Source organism: Aegilops tauschii, chromosome 6 (assembly GCF_002575655.3).
Source record: "Aegilops tauschii subsp. strangulata cultivar AL8/78 chromosome 6, Aet v6.0, whole genome shotgun sequence".
NCBI classification, from domain to species: domain Eukaryota; kingdom Viridiplantae; phylum Streptophyta; class Magnoliopsida; order Poales; family Poaceae; genus Aegilops; species Aegilops tauschii.
The window spans coordinates 108342008-108359507 of record NC_053040.3 but is presented as its reverse complement, the minus strand read 5'-3'; the positions used below and the strand labels follow the sequence as shown (position 1 = coordinate 108359507).

Below are 17500 nucleotides of genomic sequence, written 5' to 3'. Positions count from 1 at the left end.
ATACTCCCTCCGGTCCTAAATATAAGTCTTTCTAAAGATTTCAATATGGACTACATACGAAGCAAAATGAGTGAATCAACACTCTAAACTATGTTCATATACATCCGTATGTAGTTTATATTGAAATCTCTAGAAAGACTTATACTCCCTCCGTTCCAAAATAGATGACCCAAGTTTGTACTAATTTTGTACTAAGTTGAGCCATCTATTTAGGAACGGAGGGAGTATGTACAAACGCAGTGGACCCTAATCGCACAGATCTTAGAGAAAATGAATGAAGATGTACCGCTAGGTAATGTCACCGCGCAAAAAAAAGTAACGTTACCTCGCAAAGTGACTTTGCGGCCACGGAGAGAAGTAGGAGCCCGTCAACTGAGGATCGTCTCCATGACTCCATCCAAGTGGCCAAGTGGGAAAGCGCGAGGTGGACTTTTCATAGAAAACAAACAAGAAGATTTGGAGTAGCTCGGTAGCTCTCAGATAACGAGGAACCTGAGACCTCCAAAAAATCCTAAAATGGAACGATGACAGTGAGTGTGAGTGGTAGGTGAGCAGCTGCAATCTTCAAATAGAAGATCGCATCCGAGTAGGAAGGAGGCTAGCAGCAAAGCCATCTGCACGTGATCCACACCCACCCACCCACGCGCGACTTTCCTGCCTGGGTACCGCGCGACTTTGCTGGGGCACGACCACCACAAAGACGACATCACCGAAGAATAATCTATTCAACAGAAATGGCAAGTTCCCTTTGCCCACGATAGAGGTTTGATTGGATCAGAAAATCTATGGCACTCCCGTTCTCAACTTGTCATGCTCTTCCTTCTTCATTAGACCTCACCGCACAGCAAGAATCCGGTTTCCACGCTAGCTTTCACCACACCACACCGCAGCCAACTCTGTTCTACTTCTCCACACAGCAATCACACCAAGAAATTCCACATGCCTTCCCTTGGCTTGGCTCTTATGCTGCTCGCCTCTTTGATCTCTCCGGCCAGCTCCTCCTGCTCAGAGCATGAGAAGAGTTCCCTTCTCCAGCTCCTCGCCGGGCTCTCGAGGGATGGCGGCCTCGCCACGTCGTGGCGGAGCAACACCGACTGCTGCACATGGGAAGGGATCACCTGCAACCAAGATAGGAAGGTCACCGACGTTTCGCTGGCTTCTCGAGGCCTTGAGGGGTCCATCTCGCCGTCCCTCGGCAACCTCACCGGCCTCTTGCGCCTCAACCTGTCGCGCAACTCGCTGTCCGGCGCCTTGCCGCTGGAGTTGGTGTCGTCCAGCAGCATAATCGTCCTTGACGTCAGCTTCAACCGCCTGGCAGGAGCGCTGCATGAGCTGCCATCTTCAACCCCTGCGCGGCCTCTGCAGGTACTCAACATCTCAAGCAACTTATTTACAGGACAGTTCCCATCCACCACATGGAAAGCAATGGAGAATTTGGTCGCACTCAATGCCAGTAACAACAGCTTTACTGGGCAGATACCAACGACGCCATGTGCGAGCGCGCCATCTTTGGCCGTGCTTGAACTCAGTTTTAACAAATTCAGTGGAAATATCCCTCCAGGGTTCGGTAATTGCTCTGTGCTGAAGATGCTCAGCGCTGGCTACAACAACCTCTGTGGGACTCTTCCAGGCGAGCTCTTCAATATTACCTCATTAGAGCACCTCTCTTTGCCTAACAATTGGTTAGACGGAGCGGTCAATGGCATCGGCAAGCTCACAAATCTGGTCACCCTTGATCTTGGGGAGAATGGTTTCACTGGCAACATTCCAGAGTCTATAGGTGATCTGAAGAGATTGGAGGAGCTGCAATTGGAACACAACAATATGTCAGGGGAGCTACCAACAGCTCTAAGCAACTGCACAAATCTCGTAACAATTGACCTCAACACCAACCGCTTCAGTGGAGAACTTAACAAGGTCAAGTTCGCGAGCCTGTCCAACCTAAGAAAATTAGATCTTCTCTTCAACGACTTCACCGGCACAATTCCAGAAAGCATATACTCCTGCACCAATCTGACTGCACTACGGCTATCTTACAACCGATTCCATGGTCAATTGTCAGAGAAAATAAGCAATCTGAAGTACCTCTCATTCCTATCACTTTCTAATAACTCGCTTACAAATATCACAAGAACACTTCAGATCCTTAGTAGTTCCAAGAGCCTCACCACCCTTTATATTGGTTGCAACTTCCTGGATGAGACCATGCCACAGGATGACAGCATTGATGGTTTTGAGAATCTTCAGGTTCTTTCCATGAGCGAGTGTTCATTGTCTGGAACAATACCTGATTGGTTATCAAAGCTCAAAAATTTAGGGATGCTATTTTTGCAAAGCAATCAACTAACTGGACGGGTACCAGACTGGATCAGCAGCCTGAACTTGCTTTTCTATCTAGACATATCAAACAACAGCTTTACAGGGGAAATTCCACCTGCTTTAATGGAGATGCCAATGCTAAGATCAGACAAGACTCCACCAAAGGTCTTCTTTGAGCTGCTTGTTTGGAACGAGAACACATTTATGCAGTACCTCATGCTCAGTGCTTTTCCTAAGGTGCTTAATCTAGCCATCAATAATTTCACTGGTGTGATCCCAGAGGAGATCGGACAGTTAAAAGGACTCATTTCACTGAACCTGAGCTCTAATAGATTATCTGGAGAGATGCCAGAACAGATCTGCAACCTCACGAACCTCCAGGTGCTTGACTTGTCTGGCAATCAACTCACTGGTACAATTCCAGCTGCACTGAAGAATCTGCATTTCCTTTCCAGATTCAATGTTTCTAATAATGACCTGGAAGGCCCTATTCCAAACGTGGGCCAGTTTAGCACATTTCCGGATTCTAGCTTTGGTGGAAACCCGAAACTGTGTAGCCCTATGATCACAAACCATTGTGGTTCAGCAGAAGCAGGTCCGGTCTCCACAAAACACATTGGTAATGAGGTTATCTTTGCGATCGCCTTTGGTATTTTCTTTGGTGTAGGAGTCCTATATGATCAGATAGTCTTAGCCAGATATTTTGGCTAAAGCCTTGTAATTTGTTCTCACTGCCCAAACCGTGTGAGCTCAAGTGGTTCTCAGTTCAGCAAGACGATGTCTGTGGCTCCTGCCCCAGCAAGATCAACATCCCTGGTAAATCCGGTATCTCGAGTTACAGGCATTCAATCTGTACAGCATGTAAATGAAAATAGTTAGCGAGTTAGGAAATATCAAGAGTGTGTAATCCTACTATTTTTTGTAGAGAATATATAACCAGTCTTTCACTATTTACTTTGTTAAAGGTGATTGGATGTTCATCCAGGATCAGTGATGAATACATATCATGCAAAATCGCCAGGGACAGCATACAACCATGAGAAAATTGCAGTTTAGCATACTAACATGCAGTTGAGACTTAACCAATTAAGCAGACTGGCAATTTAATAGATTAATTAATTTATCATGGAAAAAACAGGGTGGAACCCTATAACTCAATACAGCTGCCATCGAACTCAAACAACACACGCTGAGAGAAAATTTCAAAAATTTACACAAAGTTATCAAACAGAGATGCTCGAATTGGTACACAATGTTGCTCAGTAATTTGTACAAGAGCTTAATTAGAGGCATTTACCTCGGAAGCCAAGAGGAAAGCAGCCGGGTCACGGGATGTGCCGCCTGGCCATCGGCCTGCCCAGTCTCCGGCCAATGATGCTGGAGCGCCGATGTCGCCAAGCCGCCGCACTGGGTTGCCGCGTGCGAGGATTTGCCTCTTCTTCGTCTTCATCTTTTTTCCCAAGGGGATTCTGCTTCATCTTCGTGTGACAGGAAGTGAGCCGAGCCATGAATATGGGCCAAGACCACTGTTTCCGTTTTTCCTTTTGAACTCTACAAAGACAACGCCATTTATTCTTAGAAAAAAAAGGCAACACTATTTATTTATTTTATATTGTGCCGAAACACATACCGACACTTCCATGTAATTTAGTGACGTGGAATGAAGCAACATGAAGAAATAATATCAAACATCATGGACAGCAAATTTCATGACCAACCTTTCATGCCAAAAGCTGTACTAACAATACTGCATGGCAAATTTCAGAAAGGAAAAAATTGCACAGAAAATTAAAAATATGATGATAAATAGTTGAGATCACTTGAGAAAGACCGCAGCAAGATCAAGATCCCTGACAAACTTGATCTCCTGAGTCCTTGTTCCGTGACCAACCTTCGGTCTAACCTCTGGACTTAATAAAAAAAAGTAGAAATTGGAACGAACTGAAGCGATGGACCAATCGGTGGATAGGTGGAAATAATCTTTAACTAGATACTTGGGAATTGATTAGAAGGTGGGCAACTTCAGCACTGTGTAATGATTATCAGTTTCAGAGATTCTGCAACTCTTTATTCGATGTTTCTAATTCAGCCACAAGTTTACTTTCTGTAATATGTAATTCAGCTTAGTACTCCCTCCGTCCGGAATTACTTGTCGCAGACATATTTGTAGTTTTAGACACATCCATTTCTATCAATTTCCGCAACAAGTAATTCGGGACGGGAGGGAGTATCATGCAATCATCTGAGTTGCATCGACGGTAAAGAAATCAAAGCAAATGACAATACATCATGTAGTCCAACTATGTGACTTCTGTTTCTCTTTTCACTGAGTGACGCGGCTTCTTTGGGTTTGCAGGGATTGAACTTCAAGAACTTAATGGACCTGTAACACTTTGGATAATGGAGTTCAAAAATATTGGCAGATAATACTCTGCCATCTTCATGTCAGTTCAGTTTTGTGGGTCCTACTCAGTGTACTCACAAGGAACAGAGTGCCACCCACTTGAAGCTTCTCTCAATCAGAACAGAAATATTATTAGCCAAATATGCACGGACATATTTTTTTCTCAACCATAAATGAAACATTAGTAGCCATGTGTACAGTGATATTCCTCTTTCTTTGTCATTGTACACTGATCACTGACAGAAGAGCAGGTAGGAAGTAAGCCCAGATTTGACAAGATAATTATCACCTGGTCCACCCTAATTTATTGATCTGCTCGGACTGCATTATACCAGTGGACTAATCAACCTTCAACATCAACGTCAATGAGATTTATATTATTAACCCTAATCTATTATCAGCTGGGCATGCCACTCACCTTCAACGTCAATGAGTTTTATATAGACTACTAATTAGTTATTAGATCGACTACAACTTATATTTTGGTCTGCATACTACCATAAATTTGAATGAGGCAGAAGCAAGCAATTAACTGGAAGTAATATCTATTTTCTTTTCAAAAAAGTGCTTCGAGAATTAAGAGAAAGACGCCATTAATTTTGTACATTAACATATTTATTTAATATAGATGATGTATTTAAGACACTATATTCTTGTGTTATAGTATATTCTATGTCGTTGCGTGAGCATTGTTTTCTTTGCCCCCCTCAAGGTCAAAATCCTGGCTCTGCCCCATGAAGGTGTGATTCCAGGCCATTGCTCTTTGGTCGTTCATTGTTGAAAGGAATAGGATTAGCCGATTAGGAAGAAGGGAGAACTAGAGGTATGTCTGTATCTATAGGTAGCTTAACTCCTATGTGATTTTGCTACGACAATTGATAAATATTTATAAATGACAATTAATATTGAGTCTTCATCATTGCAATTGGGTCACTGATTGGACATTGTTTAGTGTGGATATTATTCGGATTTGTGAGTTTGGCGTGATAATAAGTAAAATTTTATTGAGTCGATTCATTAACTTTGTAGCTTTGCGATAGTTTACAATTGCTTCATAATCAGTAAGATTATTATTTTGATGTTCATATTAAGGGGACCTGTGTTTCTAGTTTCACCCTGGTGTTGGTGTCCCGGATTAAGGGATGCACACCACGTCGGCCCGTCATTCATGGGCCAGGCCGAGGACCCATCAGTAACTGAAGAATGGGCCCCGTGTGCCCTGGCACTCGGCGTGATCAAGATGGAGTTCTCCAAAGACTTGGCGTACACTTCAAGGCATATTTAAATAAAAGGCATGTTTATCCCTAGATGGTAACCGACCATGTGTAAACCCTAGATACCCCCGGTGCCTATATAAACCGTGGGGTTTAGTCCGTAGAGTCACGTTTCAAGGTCTTAGAGCTTAGAACTCATTCATACGATCTCGAGGTAGATCATATTGTACTTGGTAGCCCATCACAATCAATAAATAAGAGCAGGACGTAGGGTTTTACCTCTTTGAGAGGGCCCGAACCTGGGCAAACACCGTGTTCCCCTTCTTCCTATTACCATCTAGCTTAGATCATCAGCTAGGGACCCCCTACCCGAGATCCGCCGGTTTTAGCACCGACATTAGCGGCCCATGCAGGTCCTGCTGTGCGATCATAAGAGCTCGATACTGAATCTTCGGATCAATGATAGCATTGGCTGTGGGGATATCTTCGTCCCCGACCAGCTTTTCGCCTTTGGCAGCATCTTGCTACACGCCGACTGGACTGGCCATCTGGGCCAACTTGAGAACCTCGCCCCGGGCCATATTATCCGGTTCGGCAATATCGAGTACGTCGCGGATCCATGCGGCGAGCTCGCCTTCTCAGGATGGCTGGCAGACCTACCTGAGAACTCCACTGATGCCGTCGACCATGCACCAGATTTGATCTCAGAGCAGGTTCATGATGCAATCTGTACCTCGGATTCGGCCTCAAGCTCGGATCCAAATACTACCTCGCTGGCTCAAGCATTATGTCGTCGACCGAGCACCAGATTTGATCTCAGAGCAGGTTCATGATGCAATCTGTACCTCGAATTCGGCCTCATGCTCGGATCTAAATACTACCTCGCTGGCTCAAGCATTAAGCCCTACCAGCGTAAACCCCGAGGCCGCGTCAGGCAGTACTTCGACTAAACTCCAAGTCAGCCCCGCCTACTGTCAAGAGATGGGCAAAGCCGACCTCACCGCTCTGAACGAGATGCTGGATCGAATCCAGAGCCTTGGCACCTCAGACGAGCAGATCGGATGTAAATCCGGAGGTGCGGAAACTTTCGTCCCACCCACCTAGTCGCTACAGTCGAAGACTTAACCGACGTATTGGACTACACCTCCGAGGAGGCCATGACATGGACGAGGATGCCGATGATATGTCATACAGGCATCACCCTTACCAACCGGTTATACCGGCAACTGGGCGGCTACTTCCACCCACGACGTCTGCATGCTAGATACTCCTAAGGATGATCAAAAAGATGAAGAGCCCCCCAAACGCCGACGTCGAAGTCATAATAAAGGCATGGGCAACGGGGCCACTAGCCATGGAGCTACTGACAACGGGGACACCACCGATAACAGTGCCACCCCAGACGGCACTAAAGATCAGAACGCAAGCGACGACACCGACGATGGTCCCGTCGACGGCGCCACATCCAACGGGGACGATGATGATGCCGAGGACTACGACTACTATCCCGAGTCCGAGGAAGAATTAAGCCTCAGACCGATGAATTTGATATCCTCGAGGAACCACTAGATAATCCTGGCTCCAGGCTTTCCGCCAGCGGCTAATTAGCACCGCCAAAAGCATGAAGCAAAAGTCCCAGAAGCTTCAAGCCTAACAAAACAAACTGAATGAAAAATGGACCGAGGTCCTCAATGGCAAGCAAGAGCTCAAGGAAATGTTAGGAGGGAATAATCAATATGCTCCGCGAAGGGTGTTGCTCCAAGAATTCGACGAGGTCACTGGAAGCCCGCTGTCAACGCATGGTTGGGCCAAAAATCTCGACCGTCCTCCTCGGGGCCAAGCCAGGCCAACTGGTGGATATCCTCCCCCCCCCCCCCCCCCCCCCCGCGCGAGATACCTCGCCGTCACGACAAGGATCCACTTCCGCCTCGGTATGATTCACAGAAGAAATCAGCACCAATGCCAGCCACCCTGCCCCGATCCATCTACAGATCAAAGAAGCGTCCACCAGCCGAACAGGCACAATATCTGCCTTGGTTGGCTAAATACAGTAACCCGCGTGATTATATACGAAATCGAACCACGACGACATCTGACGTTCGGCATGCTACCGCTCAGATCCAAGGAGCAGCCCATCCCATGTGCTTCACAGACGAGGTGATGCAGCACCAGTTCCCAGATGGGTTTAAACCCATCAACATCGAGCAGTGCGACAGAACTACAGACCCAGCGATATGGATTGAGGACTTCCTCATGGCCGAGGCGATGACCTCCACCCCGTCAAATACTTACACCTGAAGCTTAAAGGATCGGCTCGGCATTGGCTTAACCATCCACCTGACAACTCGATTGGCAGATGGGAGGACCTTGATGATGCTTTTCGAGCTAACTTTCAGTGGACCTATGTCCAACCTCCAGATGCCGATGACCTCGGTCATGTCGTACAGGAGCCAGGGGAGTCAGCCAGAAAATTCTAGAAACGGTTCTTGACCAAGGAAAACCAAATAGTCAACTACCCGGACACGAAAGCAATAGCTGCCTTCAAGCACAGCATCCGCGATAAGCGGCTCGCTAGAGAGCTCGGGCAAGAAAAGCCTCGGTTGATGGCAGCCCTCGCACACCTGATGACTCGATTTTGCGCAGGTGAGGACAACTGGCTGGCTCGTCGAAGCAACCACACTGGCAATCAAGGAACCTCCGAGGTACGTGATGAAAGCGGTAACAAGTATATTATACTCAACATGATATATTGTACTCATGTCAAAAAGGGAAGGGTATGGTCACCCCGCTACATCAAGTCAGCACTGCTTAGGCATAGCAAATGGTCGAAACTCCTATCACATTTGACCAACGAGACCACTTGGCAAGCCCCCATCAGCAAGGCATGGCCGCATTGGTACTGGATCTCATTGTGGACGGGTTTCATTTAACCCATGTCCTGATGGATTGCGGCAGCAGCCTCAATATGATCTATGCCGACATCCTCAAGGAAATGCATATCGATCCGACAAGCATCAAACCCAATAGTACCATATTTAAAGGTATCATGCTGGGAGTGGAGGCACGCGGCTTGGGAAGCATTACATTGGAGGTAGTATCCAGCATGCCGAGAACTCTCGCAGTGAGGAGTTAATCTTCGAAGTAGCACCCTTTTGAAGTGGCTACCAGGCACTCCTCGGGCGAATCTTGGAACGTTTGAGCTCTCGAGAGGCTTGGGCGGTGGAGAGGAGAATGGAAGCGTAAATGGAATCAATTACCCTCTCCCTCTATATAGGTCAGTAAAAGGCCAAGGGTCGCCCTGCCTCGCAAAAAAATCGCCAGTTCCCAATACATCATGTAGTATATGCGCACGTGGATTAAGGCGTTCTTGTTGGCTAAGCTAACGGAGACTTCCATCCCGTTGAATGATAAGTTAGGTCAAGGAGGCTCTTGATATCCCCTATTTTCCAGGGTCAATTGTCACATAAAAACACATAGTTACAATAGAGAAAGCCAGAAGGACCTCGAAACCAAGCATGTCCTTGGAATCGGAAGCCGAGGTAAGAGACATAACTCGTCCACTAAGCCGAAGACTTAAAATGATGAAGTTGTTCCATGGAAGAAACCAAATGTCCTCGGCTTGAAGACTAGTTCAGGGGCTACTGTTGGTGTCCCGGATTAAGGGGTGCACACCACGTCGGCCCGTCATTCATGGGCTGGGCCGAGGACCCATCAAGAACTGAAGAATGGGCCCGTGTACCCTGGCCCTCGGCGTGATCAAGATGGAGTTCTCCGAAGACCTGGCGTACACTTGAAGGCGTATTTAAATAAAAGGAATGTTTATTCCTAGATGGTAACCGACCATGTGTAAACCCTAGATACCCTCGGTGGCTATATAAACCGTGGGGTTCAGTCTGTAGAGGCACGATTTCAAGGTCTTAGAGCTAGGAACTCATTCATACGATCTCGAGGTAGATCATACTGTACTTTGTACCCATCACAATCAATATAACAAGAGCATGACGTAAGGTTTTACCTCTTTGAGAGGGCCCGAACCTGGATAAACACCGTGTCCCCCTTCTTCCTGTTACTATCTAGCTTAGATCTTCAGCTTGGGACCCCCTACCCGAGATTCGCCGGTTTTAGCAACGACACCTGGGCCGTCGAAATGTCAGGTCCGGCCCTGCCCGTCGAGTTCCAGGCAAAGAGAAAAATATTTGATGGGGTTAACTGCATATACCTCTGTGCTAATTAACAACTAGAAATGAATTGAAGTGACGCTACACATACTAAAGAGCATCAAAACATTATCAACCAAAACACTTGAAAGCAATTTAAACCCATAGGAAATTTTCCTATGCTGGTTATTTCATTTGTATGATTATAATCTAAAGAAAACACTAGGAGTATGTCTTGTCCTTATCATGGATTAGAATAGATGAGGCTGCTTCTCATTCAATCTAAAAAAAAAAAGTATGACACCACTTGTTTATTATACAGAATTAGATAGATGGCGCAGAAATTTAACCTCCAGCAGATTCAGTTGCAACTACTGGATGCTATTGTTTGTGTTTAAGAAAAAAGATGTAACTCTCATTAAATAGGTTAGAAAAAGTTCAGGCCAGAACAAGTCAAACCCAATTAACCCCAACAATATACCTGATGTTGATGTTGTGGGTAGGTGTGCATAGCTTCAGCATTGTCTTTATACATGTGTTAAAATATAACGAAATGACACTGACTAGATGAAATTAGAAAGCTAGGACAGGACTTCTGGGGAAATCATGTGATCAAGCTAGCTTGCATGGCATCTACCCTGCAAATAGAAGTGATGGTAGTCCGGATGCCGAGAAGAAGAACTAGGTTTTGAGCAGCATAAACAGGCTGCGCAAGGCCATATGGAGATAGTTATAACCCATTATGCCATCAACCAACTGCACTGGTCACTTGCAGATCATAGTTACAAGAAACTATGTGCAATGACCACTCACTGCTGATAGCTACTCCCTCCTGTAACTTTTCATAAGAGCATGTTAATAGTACAACCACCTGATGGCTATATGATGTTGCCATGTCATCTGTAGCCAACCTTATAGCCGGCAAGTACAATAGTTAGATATAAAGATGTGCTACTTTATAAATACATGGCCCACCTTTCATCCTCACATAGTGCCTAGGAGCACGTGCTACAGCTGGCTCTTATTCTGTAGCCGCTCCTCTTCTCTCTCCTATTTTCTCCCCTCCATGTCAACAGAAAAATAATATTTTAACTCTTATAGCCTGCTTACATAAGCTTGTTGTACTTGCTCTAAGACGTTTTTAGAGTCCATGATGGTATAAAAAACGTCTTATATTAAGTTACAGAGGAAGCATTTTTTACTGTGGTTGCACCTATTCCATCGACATGATAACCTAAATTGTAAAAAACTGCATACAATGTTCAATAAGAACCCCTTCACATACCTCCACATGCTCTTGTCCAAATCATGTACGTGTATCGACCCTGACATTGATGGTAGAATGTAATTGTAAAACTGGTTAGAAGAGGTCAGATTAAACATTAACACACCAATTTGTGCTTGGAAGTCATGCTCACAAATAAATTACAGTGGATATACAATACGCCAATACCAACTAATTCTTGACTCAAATTGATGCTAACATCAATGATGGAATGTAATTGTAAAACTGGTAGTAGAAGAAGTCAGATTAAGTATTAACACACCAATTTGTGCTTGGAAGTCAGACCCATGAATAAATTACAGTGCATATGCAATTCACCAATACCAGCTAATCCTTGACCCATTCCCTCAAAAAAAAAAACTAATCCTTGACCCTTGTTTTCATCATGATGAAACGGAGACCAGAGCTTTCTTTCACAAGAAACTAGTGCTTTATCTGGCAGACCAAAGCTTAAGCCTCTGGTTTTCATGCTAATTTCTTGAGAACACCATGCAGCTACTCAGTCGCTCAAGCTGGATTAGATTTCCCATACCTTTCTTTGGTTTGGTTATTGTGCTACTGGTCTCCTTGGCTTCTCACACCAGCTCTAGCACGGAGCACGAGAAGAGCTCGCTTCTCCAGTTTCTCGCTGGGCTCTCGCGGGACGGTGGCCTCACGGTGTCGTGGCAGCACAACACCGATTGCTGCACATGGAAAGGGATCACCTGCAACCAAGATAGGAAGGTCACCGATGTTTTGCTGGCTTCTCAAGGCCTTGAGGGGTTCATCTCGCCGTTCCTTGGCAACCTCACTGGCCTCTTACACATCAACCTGTCGCGCAACTCGCTGTCCGGTGGCTTGCCATTGAAATTGGTGTCATCCAGCAGCATCCTTGTTATTGATGTCAGCTTCAACCGCCTGACAGGAGGTCTGAGTGAGCTGCCATCTTCAACCCCTCCACAGCCTCTGCAGGTACTGAACATCTCAAGCAATTTGTTTACAGGAAGGTTTCCATCCACTATATGGGAGGTGATGAAGAGCCTGGTCTCACTCAATGCCAGCACCAACAGTTTTACTGGACAGATACCAACTACCCCCTGTGTTACTGCGCCATCTTTTGCTGTGCTTGAACTCAGTTTTAACCAATTAAGTGGAAACATCCCTCAGGGGCTCAGTAATTGCTCCATGCTGAAATTGCTCAGCGTTGGCTACAACAATCTCAGTGGATATCTTCCAGATGAGCTTTTCAATGTTAGCTCGTTAGAGCACCTCTCTTTACATAGCAATTGGTTAGAAGGAGATCTCAATGGCATCAGCAAGCTCACAAATCTGGTCACCCTTGATCTTGGGGGGAATGAGTTCATCGGCAATATTCCAGAGTCTATAGGTGATCTGAAGAGATTGGAGGAGCTGCATTTGGACCACAACAACATGTCAGGGGAGCTGCCAACAGCTCTAAGCAACTGCACAAATCTTGTAACAATTGACCTCAAGAGCAACCACTTCAGTGGAAAACTTACCAAGGTCAACTTCATAAGCCTGCCCAAACTAAAAAAAAATAGATCTTCTTTTCAACGACTTCACCGGCACAATTCCAGAAAGCATATACTCCTGCAGCAAGCTGACTGCACTAAGGCTATCTTACAATCATTTTAATGTTCAACTGTCAGAAAAAATAGGCGATCTGAAGTCCCTCTCATTCTTATCACTTGCTCATTGCTCTCTTACAAATATCACAAGAACACTTCAGATCCTTAGGAGTTCTAGGAGCCTCACCATCCTTTATATTGGGTTCAACTTCCTGCATGAGATCATGCCAGAGGATGACAACATTGATGGTTTTGAGAATCTCCAGGTTCTTTCCGTGAATGATTGTTCATTGTCTGGAACAATACCTGACTGGTTATCAAAGCTCGCTAATTTGGGGATGCTATTTTTGCAAAAACAACCAACTAACTGGACCAATACCTGACTGGGTCAGCAACCTACACTTGCTCTTCCATCTAGATATATCAAACAACAGCCTTACAGGGGAAATTCCGAGTGCCTTAATGGAGATGCCAATGCTAGAATCAGATAAGACTGCACCAAAGGTCTTCTTTGAGCTGCCTGTTTGGAACAAGAACACATTTATGCAATACCTCATGCTCAGTGCTTTTCCTAAGGTGCTTAATCTAGCCATCAATAATTTCACTGGTGTGATTCCGGAGGAGATCGGTCAGTTAAAAGGACTCGTCGCACTCAATTTAAGCTCAAATGAGTTATCTGGAGAGATCCCTCAAGCAATCTGCAACCTCAGGAACCTGCAGGTGCTCGACTTATCTGTTAACCATCTTACTGGTGTAATTCCAGCAGCACTAAACAATCTGAACTTCCTTTCTGAGTTTGACATTTCTAATAATGACCTAGAAGGCCCTATTCCAACCGGGGGCCAGCTTAGCACGTTTCCGGATTCGAGCTTTGATGGAAACTCAAAACTGTGTGGTCCTATGACTCTAAGCCGCTGTGGCTCAGCAGGAGCAGGTCCAACCTCCACTTCCTACAGAAAAGAGTTCAGATGTAAGGTCATCTTCGCGATCTCTTTTGGTGTTTTCTTTGGAGTCGGAGTGCTATATGATCAGATGGTTTTAGCTAGATATTTTGGCTAAACCATGGCAATTGTTATCACTGCCATGAACTGTGACATAATCTAAAGTGGTTCTCAATTCAGATGAATAAGTCTGTGTCTCCAGCTTCGGCAAAATCAACATCCCTGGCAAGCCTGGCATCTCTAGTTATTGAAGTTTAATCTGTATTCCATGTAAATGAAATAATTAGTGAGTGAGAAAGGTCAACAGTGTGTAACTATTTGTTCAGTATTACTAAGATACATATTCGAGGAGTGATAGACTGCTTTTCCTAGGCTCAGGGAGTCAGGGTTGGATACAAAACACGCAAAACCGACACTGACACCGGAACCATACAACCATTGGCAATTTGCAGTTTAGCAAACTACTGTAATTAGCATGAAATTGAGATTTAACCAATTAAGCAGATTGTGCATTGATAGATTATAATTAAGCATAGGCAAAACAAGATGGAATCCTAGAGCTCGATGGAGTTGCATCTAACTCAAACCCAATCCAGGATCAAACAACATGCGCTGAGAGGAAAATTCAGAAATGTCCACGAAATTATCAAACGGAGATGCTAGATAGCACTAGTGCACTACAATGGCGCACGAGTTAGGCAGCTGCTCCGTGATTTCCCCAGGAGATTGTTTCGATTCATTTACCTCGAAATTCGGGAGCAGACCAGCAATCAAGGGTCGCGGGATGCGCCGGTCGGGCCTGCGTCGAACACCTGCGTGCTTGGTCTCCGGCCACCGCACGAGGACGCAGTGGCGGATCCACCACCGGGGAGAGCCAGGAGGCCGTCCCGGGTCTCCAGCGGCGGAAGAGCAACCCCCGCGGCCCCGCCTACCTATCCTCCGGCGGCGAGAAGATTCCATGGCGGCGGCGACCAGTTTTCATGGCGGCGGCGTTACTTCCTGCCTCGCGAAGCGATACGTGAGCAAGGGCTGTTTTTTTTTCTTTTGAGACAAGGCAAGGGCTGGGTGAGGGAGAGAAAGGAGTCTGGGCTGGGCTGCAGCGTCTGGGCCCAAATGGACACGCTGCCGGACACCAAACATCGATCCAGTACTCAACATTACCGATGAGAAAAGAATCCAACGAGACCCCTCCCTCCTCCCCTCCCGCGACGCTCCTGCGAGCGCCGGGGGGGGGGGGGAACCCTAGCCGCCGGTCCCCTCATCCCCACCTCTCCCCCTCCTCCCCCGCCGCCGCCGGCTGGTGCTGACGGGCAAAGCCCGGGTGGCGCGGCGGCGGCGGGGCCCCTTCTTCTCCTCTGCTCGGAGTGGCCGGCGCAGGACGGCGGCTCCTGGTGGCGGCGCGGGGCTGCTGCGGGGCCCTGCGGCGCGGCGGCGAGCGCGTGGTGCGGCGGTCGGAGGCGGCGCGTCGGCGACGCGTCATGGTGAAGCGCAGCGCTGCGGTGCTCCGGCTCGGGAGGCGGCGCGCGGGCGAGGCTCTGCCCAGATCTGCTCGATCTGGCGCAGGGGCTTGGTCAGCGGCGCCGGCGGTAGCGTGCCCGTCCTTGCGCTGGCGGCGGCGGATGCAGCGGCTGCCACATCTGGCGGGCGGCGTGGGCTGGGTCTCTGTGGGCAGCTTGGGCCGCGGTCGGCCATCTCTGCGGTGATAGGTGAAGTGGCAGCGTGGTGGTGGAGGTGGTGGTTCGTGCTGGTGGTGGCGCTGGCGGCGGTGTGGGCTTCGGCCGACCTTGCGTGTGGCGGCTGTTGGCGGCGAGGGTGGTGGCGATGGTTCGGGGCTGCCCCTCGGGGTCCCGACGTGGATGTGGGCTGCCACGGCGTGGTGGTGGCCCATGGCGGTGGTCTGGGTCGCTTCACGGCGGCGGCTGGACTTCTTCGGCGTCTGCTTATCGGTGAGCGGTCTTGGCGACCTTCGATTCCTCTCCCTGTCGTTCGGGCGCTACCTTCATCGGAGGGTTGGCCCTCTCCCAGCGGCGCCCATCGCCCGTCTCGCGCCCGGCGGCAAGACCGAGCTCGTCTCGCGCCCGGCAGCAGGACTGGACTCGTTTCGCGCCCGGCAGCAGGATCGGACTCGTCTCGCGCCCGGCAGCAGGACAGGTCGATGGTGGCCAGTTTTGGCCGGTCTATCGGGTCTCGACGCTGGGGACTACTCAGGAGTGAGAAAGGCGGTTCCTTTTCATTCGTCTCTTTGATTGGGGTAGCGGTGGGCGGCGGGTGAGGTGGCGTCAAGGTCCTGGATGCTGGGGCGGCGGCCCTGGTGGTGGTGTCGCGGTGCTCCTGGGCAAAGCCCGCGACTTGATGCTGCCTGGTGGCCATGGCCGTGTGGGCGGCGTGGTAGCCAGGGTGTGGCGTTCGGTGGCGGTGAATATTGGTCGGGGTGAAAACATGTTCTATCTTCGGATTGACCGGCGACGGCGAAGCTCGTTCCCTTCTTGAAGGCGTCGCCGCGACTCTCGCTGCCCGTCGTGTTGCTCCGGGGGAAACTCTGATCCTTGGGTCGGGCGGTGGCGGCACTTTGGTGTCGTAACCTTCCTGTAGGCACCGCCTTGGAGCCCACGGTGCGTCGTATGTAGCTTCTTCTCTTCGCGGTGGCGTGTTCACGGTTGAGGCCCCCGGTGGCTCTTGTAGTGCTAGGGGTGGTGTTGCTGCGCTCAGCACCTATGTATCCTGCCTTGGGTGTGTGCGTGTGTTTTGGTGGCGTGTGTTGTACTGGGTTGTTGGTGATCTTTGCTTTATATATAAAGCGAGGCGAAAGCCTTTTTCGGTACTCAACATTACCGTGTCTCAAAAAAAAGTATCCCTGTGTCCATGTTCGACATCATAGTATCCATGTTCGACATCGTCTTGTAATTGATCATCATCTAGAAAGAGTGATTCATTAGATTTATGATCATGACAATGTTCATCTTTATGAATTCTAATGACTTCCGAGATGATATTACTAATGATTCCAACATCTCCTTTGGCACGCATAAGATCACGAAGCTCAAATAGACAATCACCAAACATAGGATCTTTAGAATTCATCTTATTTAAAGCAGTGGACTTTTGAAGAATCACATCTAGATTTTTCAAGAAATAGTCTGGAAAGCGTTCCTCAAGGAATATCCACATGGTATATTCACAATCAAGAGTAGGCAAGCATGCTATCAAATTTCTAGGCAAACCTCTAGTAATAAGATTGACAGTTCTAAGATTGCGAATCATGTCGAGAGACTCGTCGGGGGTAGGATGCAAAGGATCAACAAGGGGCGCACAAGGGCTAGTAATGTACTTGTTCAATTGATATTCATTGAAAATCTCAAGCATCTCATTTTTCCAAGCATTAAAGAACTCTCCATCAAGTATGGGCACTCTATGTCTAAGACTCCCCATCGTAGACTCATTCATCTTCCTTCAATGGTGATTAAAACCAAAGCAATGGAGACCAAAGCTCTGATACCAATTGAAAGGATCGAGAAAAGATGTCTAGAGGGGGTGATTAGACCCTCAACAAAGAAAAGTAGCAGTTTTTAATTTCTTCAAGTTAAGGTGGAGTTTTAGTACAAGTTTAAACAT

At 47.4% G+C, this 17500-nt stretch overlaps 1 protein-coding gene, 1 long non-coding RNA gene and 1 pseudogene across 3 annotated transcripts; 2 read left to right on the top strand and 1 right to left on the bottom strand.

The window, feature by feature from the left end:
- Positions 1 to 242: 242 nt before the first annotated feature.
- Positions 243 to 4945, top strand: LOC109783841 (uncharacterized). Its single transcript, XM_040392057.3, has 2 exons — positions 243 to 3135; positions 4676 to 4945. The coding sequence occupies exon 1, from the start codon at positions 940 to 942 to the stop codon at positions 3028 to 3030; it is 2091 nt and encodes a 696-aa protein (XP_040247991.1). The 5' UTR covers positions 243 to 939; the 3' UTR covers positions 3031 to 3135; positions 4676 to 4945.
- Positions 2953 to 14955, bottom strand: LOC120966225 (uncharacterized). Of its 2 annotated transcripts, none has more exons than XR_012187304.1 (5): positions 14633 to 14955; positions 11912 to 14147; positions 9953 to 11419; positions 3617 to 3870; positions 2953 to 3169 (listed from the first exon to the last, which is right to left on the bottom strand). It is a non-coding gene; the product is annotated as an uncharacterized lncRNA (long non-coding RNA). The 2 variants fall into 2 exon arrangements; XR_012187305.1 differs by having other exon boundaries at positions 11380 to 11419; positions 14633 to 14928.
- Positions 11428 to 14146, top strand: LOC109783839 (uncharacterized; annotated as a pseudogene).
- Positions 14956 to 17500: the final 2545 nt, after the last annotated feature.

Excerpts from the sequence above, each read along its gene's own strand:
- LOC109783841 (XM_040392057.3), top strand. The coding sequence starts at position 940 with ATGCCTTCCCTTGGCTTGGCTCTTATGCTGCTCGCCTCTTTGATCTCT.